Source organism: Martes martes (assembly GCF_963455335.1).
Source record: "Martes martes genome assembly, chromosome: Y".
Classification (NCBI taxonomy): domain Eukaryota; kingdom Metazoa; phylum Chordata; class Mammalia; order Carnivora; family Mustelidae; genus Martes; species Martes martes.
Window position 1 is genome coordinate 18,927,618 of NC_137907.1, and position 9,255 is coordinate 18,936,872.

The window sequence follows — 9,255 nt, forward strand, 5'->3', positions numbered from 1 at the left end:
GTCTCCTCTTCACTAAGCAACGTCTGCGTGTGTGTGTGTGTGTGTGTGTGTGTATGTGTGTTTCTCTGGGGCCTTCTTTGTACACAGTTGTGCTGGAGAGTTTGGTGTGTGTTGTGGGTACATGTTTCCATGTGAACTTGTGTTTCCAGTTGTAGGGCTGAGGGTGCATGTCTCTGTGACATGAGATAGGTTGTGCAGGGAGTGCATGTGGGTTTGCGTGGGCTTAAGCGCGTGTGCACGTACGTGCGTGTGAGTGTAGCGGTTGACTGTGCATTTCTATATCAGGGAGGATGTGTGGTTTTCTCACATGTGTCTGAATCCTCAGGGCGTGCGCGTATGAGTGTGTGTTTTGGACCCTTGAGAATGCCTGCGTGTCAGATTCTGTGGATGTTTCTGGATTGCGGGGGATCACGGGCATACTTCCTTTTTGAGCAGGTCAACTGCGTACGCCTGTGCCGGAGACCTTGTATGGGTTGTCTGTGTGTACGTGTGCTTGCAAGCGCACGTGTGTGTTGGTGTACTGTGTGTGGTGTGCTCTGTGTGATTGCAGAAGCATGAACCTGTGTGTGTGTGTTTGTGTGCCTGTTTGAGTGGCTACGTGTGTGTTCCTGTATGACACAGACCATGTGTTTTACTTACATGCTTCTGTACCCTCAGGGCTATGTGTGAGTGTGTCGTGCTCAGATGTAACGTCGTGAGTAGCGTATGCCTGCGTGCTGGAGTTTGTGGATGTGTTGGGGTGTGTGTGTTAGTGTTCTTGGGCACACCCGTGTAATGGTTTTTATGGTGGTGCCACATGCGTATGCCTGTGCCGGACACCTCGTGTGAATTGGGTCTGTTCTGGGTGTTTTTGCAAGCACCTATGTGTCTGCAGGCAAGGGATGGTGTGCATGCTTCAGATCAACATGAGCGAGTGTGTACACAGTGTGTACAGTGGGTTCGAGGAGAGTATGTGTGTATGTGTGTGTGTGTGTGTGTGTGTGCACACTTGATGGGCTACTTGTGTGTTCCAGGATGACGTAGACCATGGGTTTTGCTTACGTGCTTCTCTATCCTCAGGGGAGTGTGTGTGTGGTTGCGTGTGTTCTGTGTGTGTGTGTGAGTGTGCATGCTCCGATGTGTTGGCGTCAGTTGTGTATGCCTCTGTGCCAGGGGTTTTTGATGTGGTCATTTCCGTGTGTGAGTATGATGGTTCCGCGACACACGTGTGTATGTATTTTGGGGCCGGGACTGTATGTGTAGGCCTTTGCCGGAGACCTTCTGTGAGTCGTATGCATTGTGTGTGTGTGTCTGTGTTCGTGTTTACAAGCCCCTATGTGTCTGTATGCAAGGGCTGCTGTTACAAGCCTGAATTTAATACCGATGAGTGTGAGTTTAGTGTGTTCAGTAGGTTTCCTTGAGCGTGTGTGTGTTTGTGTGTGTGCGTGTGTGTGAATGGAGCTTGTGGGTGTGTGTTTGCATTTTCATGTGTCTGTGTGTGTGTGTGTGTGTGTGTGTCTGTGCGCATGTGTCATCTCCACGCCTTTGTATCAGAGATAATGTGTGGGTGCGTGTAGCATGTGCATGTGTTTGCACGAACACACGTGTCTTGTATGTCACTCTGTGTTTAGATGAAAATGTGAGTCTGGTTACGTGTGGCCTCATGCACGCCTGGGTGCCGTGAGTCTGTGTGTGGGGGGGGTATGCATGTGCCATCTCGATGACTTGGTTTCAGGGATCATGTGTGGGTGTGCAGGGTATGTGCGTGTGTTTGCACGAGCACAGACGCATCACGTGTTTCTCTGTGTTTCGAAGAACACGTGAGTGTGATTTTGTGTGGCCTCATGCACGTCTGGGTGTCGAGAGTCTGTGTGTGTGTGTGAGTGTGTGTGTCTGTGATGTGTGCCCAAGCCTTTGGACAGGGTCACGTGTGTATGAGTGTGTTGGGAGTCCCTGGTCGGGAAAGGAGAGGGCCCATGGCACTTCCCGCTCTGCTGATTATGGAGAAAGGGGCCAGTGGCGGAGTGCAGCCACGTCCCTCCTGACACACAGACCTTGTGTGCATTCCATGGTTACTCAGGGTTCTCTGTCCCCTCTCGCCGCAAAACGCACACGGGCCAAGGCAAGGCAGGCACGTGTCAAGCACACCACCCATCGAGGCAGCTTGCACGGATGGTGCCGGTGTGGGAAAACCCTAGGGGTCTCAGTGTGTGTTACAGAGGGGCTCAAACCTTGTACCCGCCTCTGTGTTGATTAGCCAAAGGCAGCAAAGAATAAGAAAGAATCCGTGAGCAGCACGTTCCTCCAGAGGAAAGAGCCCTGCGGGGAGCTCTCCTCCCAGTAGAAAGGCCATCCTGGACTCTGTTCTTCTCCTGTTTGGGCCGGTCTTGTCCACCTCCTGTGTACCAGGCGGGGAGGACGAAAAGGAGAGGAGCTGAACCCACAGGCACGTGTTCCCTGCCTCAGCGAGGGGCACCCAGCTTGTTGCTCCCTGAGCCAACAGGGGTTTCCCAGCACCACTTCTCACCAGTCCGGGGCTCGCCCCTCCCCGTCCGCTCGCCCTGCACTCACCCCGTCTTCGACGTTCCCCACCGCCTGCACCTCAGCTGGGCTTGGGATCTGGCAACGTGTGCCCACGAATGGATCCCGGCAGAGCCTCCCAGTGGCCCCTGTGGTGCTATGCCGACATCTCATGCTGTTTGTGGAGTCCTGACCTCATTGCCTTGGGGAACTGGGTTCCCTCCTGGCGGCCCCGGCAGCTAGGTGTAGGTCGAGGAGGGTTTGGCCTTCGGGCTCGGGAACCCTGCCGGCTTCACGGTTCGGGCCTGAACGTCAGCAAGTCTGCCCGCGGTTGGTCAGATCTCAAGTTGGGGATCTCAAGTCCGATACAGCCCCTCAGGGAGAATTCTAGGGTGGTGGAGAGCAACGGGCCAAAGGAAGACTGCTGGGGCCATCGTCACGTCTTCTGGTCTCCTTGTCGCCTAAGCTGGAGAGTAGCCTCACAGCTCCCCCAGGCCAGTCCGTGGGATTCATCGTGTCGACAAGATGGAGGGGAAGTCCCAGGCATGCTGACGGTTGCAGCGGGGCTGCCCGCGGGGATCCGGACGTGGAGGACCCCAGAACGTGCTGCGCTCGCCCCACCCACTTTCCCTAGAGCCCTCTGCGGCTCGCTCCTCGGGGCTTTTAGGAAGGGCCTGCCGAGCTCTACAGGGGAGAGGAAAGGCTGGACGGTGCCGCTAAAGCGCCTCCCAGGTGTCTCCCATAAACACAGGCGCTCCGCTTCCTTGACTGGGGGATGCCCCGCCTGCCCCGGAAAGAGGTGTTTAGGATTGGACCCCTGCCGCAGGTCGCATGGCTTAAGCTGTTGGGCGCATCATAAGGACATCGGGTTTCCTCCCAGGGCCTTAGGGTGCAAACCAGGGGATGTGGCTCGTGCACATCTGCCTGGAGTTCAGGGCAGCTTCAGGGCAAACACGTACGTGGCGCAAGAGGGCTGAGCGCCTCCTGAAGAAGACCGCCCGCTCCAGGGGCTTAATGGCCAGAGCTGCTGGGAGACGGACGCTTGCTACGGGACTGGAGGACCCAGGGCAACGGTCTTCCACGGATGTGGTCTCGCAGGCAAGGGATGGGGCGCCCAGAATGCGTGTGTGCTTTCCAGTGTACGTGTGTCGAGGCGACGGGGACAAGAAACAAGGGAGGTGCCCTTGAAACCCAGCCTCCCGTGAGGTCTCCGTTCCAGGCTGCTTACCTCTTGTCCTTTGGCCCCTCTCCTGTTCCTTCCCTAGCAGGGGCAATGCCAGATGTCTGTCATTGCATGAATGTCTGTATCCCTGGATTGCGAGTGGACGTGGAGATCATCCACATGATGGCCGAACACGTGGAAACCACAGTCCAAGGCCGTGGGGGTGCATATGAAATCCGGTCCACTGCAAACCCACCGCAGACCCGGCCGGGAACGGAATAGGTCTGTCCGTGCACGCGCTTCCACATGCACGTGTGTGTACATGGAAGGCCACGCCTGTGTACCCCTTTCCCACGGTGTTACAGCCAGCTGCCCACACGGGTACCTGTGGGCACGCAAAGAAACCTTGGTCTGAACACACGGGTGTGTAAGCACTCGGCTGTACTGAACACCGCTGGCACCTTAGAAGGCAGCCGGCATGAACTCTGCGCAGCTCGAACCCCCGCGATAACATTAGTCCAGCCGCCCATGGAGTGGAGCCATGGCGCAGAGCCACGCATCCACCGCCGGTTCAGGAGACGGAGCCGAAGAAGACCTGTGCGAGGGCACAGAAGATGCCGTGGCCTCAAGAGTCGGTACGGACCTGCCGGGGACACGTGGAGGGTGAAGAACCGCCAGAGCAACCACGACAGGCACCTCCGTGTACAGGACGCGGCACGTGTGGCCCTTTGACGACTGAGATGACTGAGGTGTGGTGTAAGAAACCCGTCTGTTCCTGTAATGCTGGGGGAGACCGGCTTGCACTGGCTGCACACCAAAATTGCCCCAAGCCTACCTTGTTGGCCCAAAGCCACACGTTGGGTATCCTCTCTCCACGAGTGGGGGCCAGCCCTGGGGACGTGACGGGCCGGCCCTGGGGACGTGACGGCCCAGCCTCAAGTTCTGCTCACGGTCTGACCTGGTGGCCCGCAGGGGAAGGCTAGAGAAGATGTGTTCTCCTCTGCAGGCCAGACAAGCTGGGAACGCCTTCCCCACGGCATTTGTGGTTTCGCCCGAATGCAACGGAAGACACTCAGTCTCTGGAAGTGAAGGTACGTGCGTACGTGCTGTGTCACCTGGGAGCCAGCCCCAGCTTCTTGCCTCCGGCCTCCCAAAGGGTGCACACTGTAGTCACCTGGCCGCCAGACAGAATGCCCAACTGCCCATCCACAGGGTTCGCCCAGACATTGTCTCAGGGGAGGGGCATCCGGATTCACGTTGCCGGATGCCCTTGGCTGCACGAAAGGCACGCCTCCCTCTGTGCTCCATGCCAAACACACTGAGTGTCTGTGGGTAAGTGTGTGTGTGTGTGTGTGTGTGTGTGTGTGTCTGTGTGTGTTTGTGTCGGGGGCACCCAGCTTGGGACCCTTTCCCTGGTCACGTGACCAGTGGCTAGTCACAGAGGAGAAGAGGGCTCTTATTTCATGGGAAAGGAGGTGCTCGGACAGGCTTCTGCATCTTGCTTCCTGAAGCCTTCATCTTCCAGAGACCCTGTGGCCAGAGAGTGGGCAGAGAAACAGCGCCCTGAAGACAAACACCGAGTCGGGGGAAGAGGGAGAGCAGAGCATGGGGAAAGGACAGGCGGAGAGACGGATTGAGCACTCTCGGTCCCTCTTCTCCTGAGCAGCCAAGGACGTGGCCTGGGGGCAAACTGTGGCCGAACCCCCGCCCCCTAGCCCCGTGCCCCGAACAGGCAGACCGCTTCCGACCTCTGTCTCCTGGAATGGCCCTATTCCGCAATGCCTGGGCTGACGTTTCCACGCACGCTAGGCCAGGGTTCCCGGTGGTGCATACGCTGTCCTCAGTCTTGGACGATCGTGTTGGGGAAGGGCAAGGGACGGTTTCGCATTGACAGGCTACAAACACCGGGTGGAGAGCGGGCTGGAGGAGGCCACGGGATGGAGGGGAGGGGGTTGTGGGCCCTGGGGCCTGGGGCGCCTTAGGTAGAGCCCGAGGCCACCCTGGAGGAGGCGCACTGGCTGCCTCCCTGGCCGGCTCCCGCAGGGGGTGAGGGGCGGGGCCTGTGGTGGCCACGCCCACGGCCTTGCCGCTGGCAGCACCTGGGGTCCGGCCATTGTCCTGGGCGTGGATCAGGCCTCCTTCGCGCCGAGGCCCCACGCGTGCCACCTCCACCTCGGCCCCGTGGCCTCCTGGCCGGAAGCCCTTGTGCGCATGCGTCCCAGACTCCGGTGGCTTCTGCGAGGAGACGGCTGACGTGCCCCCTTCGCTGGGCCGCGGAGCTCCACTGCCGGGCCGCCTGCGGGAGCCGCGTGCTCACCCCTCCTGCTCCGTTCCTCCGCAGCTGCCCCAGCTGGGGGCCACATGGGACGCGGGACTGCCCCCCAATCCTGACCGACTCCGTCGAGGGAGGGGTCCATCGGGACGCGGCTGTCCGCGGACATATAGCCCCACCCCCAGAAGAGAGGCGAAGGTGCTGCTGGGCCTAGGCGTGGGGATGGCGGCAGAGCCAGCGCAGGACGAGGAGGGCCGTTGGGAGAGAGAGGGCGCCATCCTGGTGGTGGAGCTTGTGCTAGTGGGGGATGACGTAATGTTGGTGTGGCAGCTTGCGGTGGTCCAGGTGGCAGAGGACCCCGGGAGACTGAGGAGGAGGACGAGGACGAGGACGACGAGGCTAGGGAGGTTGGCAGTGAGGCTGAAGAAGAGGGGGAGGCTGAGGAGGGCGAGGAGACTGAGGAGGAGGAGGAGGAAGAGGAGGAGGAGGAGGAGGAAGAGGAGGAGGAGGAGGAGGAGGCTGTTGAGGATGAGGTTGCAGAGGTACCAGAGGTGCAGGAGGAGGAGGATGAGGAGGAGGAAGACAGGAGGGAAGAGGCCTGGGAGGAGAGCCAGAAGGAGCGAGAAGCGCAGGAGCTGCAGGAGAAGCAGGAAGGGGAAGAACGGCCAGAGGCACGGCCAGGTCCGCCCCCGTCCCCGCTCCAGGCCCTCGAGGCCCTGCAGTCAGAGCTGGAGCCCATGAACAAAGACGCCAGCAGGGCCTACTCTGGGCTCAAGCTCAGGTTCTGGCAGAGGCGACGGCGTCACCTGGACCACCGAAGCGCCCTCATCCGGGGCATCCCTGGCTTCTGGGCCAAGGCTGTATCCTTGATACCTTCACGGAGGGACCCCGATGTGGCCGGGCTAGCGCAGGAGACTCCTGTGGCAGGGGGCCTGCGTTGTGGTGGCCTGGCTCATGCCTCGGTGATCACGACAGTTTCGAATCCCTGCTTCCGGGTGGGGGTCCCTGGTGGGGCCGCAGGTTGCCCTCGATGTGCCGGGGAGGGGGCCGTGGGTGGGCAGGGAGGTCACCGAGGATTTCCAGCTTTCTGTGTTAGTGCCCAGCAGGGAATTACCTAACTAACTAATGCAGCAGGCCGTGCGGGGGCGCAGGGGCCCTTGACACAATCTGTGAGGTGGAGTGGGTCCCGGTGGTAGGAGGGGAGATGCAGGGCGCACTTGCTGTGCAGACCTGCTCTGTTGTTCTAGCTCTTTCTTCTCCAGCCCTCGGAGAGTCCTTGACCCGAAGCAGTTTGTGAACCACCCGCAGATGTCAGCCATGCTCAGTGAGCAAGATGAAGGCATACTTGGCTCCATGACGGATTTGAAGGTCTGGCCCGGGAGATGGAGGCCCGGCCTGGGGGATGGGAGAAGAGGGGGTAACAGAAGCGATTCTGTTAGGGGAGGGGCCCTAAGGCCCAAGGCCTTAGGAGGGGAAGGGTCTGCTGGACAGAGATCTCAACCCTCTCCCCCACTTTGCCGCCCGGCAGGTGGAGGAACTCGAGTCTCCCCGTGATGGCCGCAAGATCCTGCTCTTCTTTCGCGAGAACTCCTACTTCCGCAACGACGTCGTTGAGAAGGAGTATGTCCTCAGGGCTGCTGGTAAGGGGCCTCTGCGTGGATGGGCGGCAGCAGGTGGAGGCGGCAGGGTTGAACCTGATGCATCATCCAGCGCCTTCGCACGGACCCTTCCTCTTGCAGGGTACGAGCCGTCTCATTCCACTCCCATCCAGTGGCACCACTGTTACGAACAGGAGGCCTGTAGCCGCAGACGCCACAAGAGCAGCCTTAACTTCTTCAGCTGGTTCTCTGACCACAGCTTTGCCGGGCCTAGCAGGATAGCTGAGGTGGGTCCCTGTGACAAACCGCGCACGTGAACCTGCCTGTGCTCCCCAGCGGACTGGGATGTGCATCTGAGCCCTGCCCCGTTTCCCCTGCCAGATCATCATGGACGACCTGTGGCCCGATCCCCTGCAGTACTACGTGAGGAAGAAGGCCCCAGCAGAGGGAACTGAGAGGAGGGCAGGTGAGACGCCCAGGGCGTGGGTGCTGAAAATGCTCCGTGCGGCTCCGTGGGAGCTGGGCTCCGCAAATGCAGAAACGGAGGCTTAGAGGAACACTCAAGAGGCGGTGACCCCGTGTCCAAAGGGCATCACCGTGAGTCGGGGAGGGCGGTGTCAAACTGGTTCTGCCTGGGAAGCTTGAGGCAGGCGGGTCAGGCAACACCAGTGAGCAGAGCCGGAGAAGCAGTCGGCTCAGCAGCTGCCTTGCGGGAAGTGCCACTCCCTGGCCGTGAACTCCTGCCCTCAGGTCTCCTCGCCACCGCCTCAGCTTTGAGCCCACCTAAGCACCTCTTGCCAGCCTTGGCGCAGATGTCTGCGTTCCCTGGCGTAAAGGCTCATGCGTCACCCCGTCACTTTTGTGTGTTCATCGGTAGAGTCCTCCCAGTCATCTCCCTGGGCAATCTCCTGTGCCCACCGCAATCAGCCAGAGAACACTGGAGAGCGTGCACAGATACCGTTGCTATGTGGGTGGAGGAAATGTAGGGGGATCGCCATCAAGGGCCGGGGAGAGGGGCAGGGGAGAATGGCCTCCGTTCCCCGAAAGGGCCTTGAAACCCTCAAGCAAACCTGCGTGTGGCCCGTAGAGGATACTCACCGGCCGCCTCATGTGTGCCCGGGTGACTGTGTGCCCGTGCGTCTGTGTCTGTGTCTCCGTCTCTCCCAGGGAACTTGAGCATGTTGAGGTGAATACGCAGAAGCCTTGCCCTTGACCCGGAAAGAGTCCAGGACCTTCAGATGGAGCCGGATGATCAGCCTGGTCCCTCCCACAGGGAACACCTCCAGTCTGGTGCCTGGGAGAAACACAGGGCCGATTGAGGCCCCCTGTAAAAATACTGAAATGTGGAAAAACGACGTCAACCGTGTTTATGTGTGTTACTGTGTGTACGCTCACACACGGTCGTCTTCATGGAAAGGGGCAGGTGGGGAGCCTGAGCTCATGGGATTCCCGTCGATGCTTACTACTCTGCCCCGGCATCCTTATTCCGTGGAAGGGGTGGGGCCGTATGCTGGCCCAGAGGTCCAGGTCACACGAGCTCTGGGACTGCATCCCAGCGTGGCAGAGGTCCTTCCCCTAGGGATGGTGGAGGTGGGCAGGGAGAGGAGATGAGCGAAAGGCCAGCTAACAGGGCCCATGCCTTCCCTGGGGAAATAACAGAGGTCAAAGAAAGGGAAGGGCGAGCCAGGGCCAAACGTGTCCAGTGTCAACTTTTGGTGGATGGC

At 59.8% G+C, this 9,255-nt stretch overlaps 1 protein-coding gene across 1 annotated transcript; it reads left to right on the top strand.

Annotated features, from left to right (window-relative positions):
* Positions 1 to 1,362: 1,362 nt before the first annotated feature.
* LOC308337800 (testis-specific Y-encoded protein 10-like) lies at positions 1,363 to 8,896 on the top strand (the record flags this gene model as incomplete). The annotated part of the gene is made up of 7 exons (XM_080795998.1): positions 1,363 to 1,368; positions 6,491 to 6,793; positions 7,224 to 7,301; positions 7,462 to 7,573; positions 7,673 to 7,818; positions 7,913 to 7,997; positions 8,699 to 8,896. The coding sequence occupies 7 exons, from the start codon at positions 1,363 to 1,365 to the stop codon at positions 8,719 to 8,721; spliced, it is 753 nt and encodes a 250-aa protein (XP_080652124.1). The 3' UTR covers positions 8,722 to 8,896.
* Between the last annotated feature and the right edge of the window lie 359 nt (positions 8,897 to 9,255).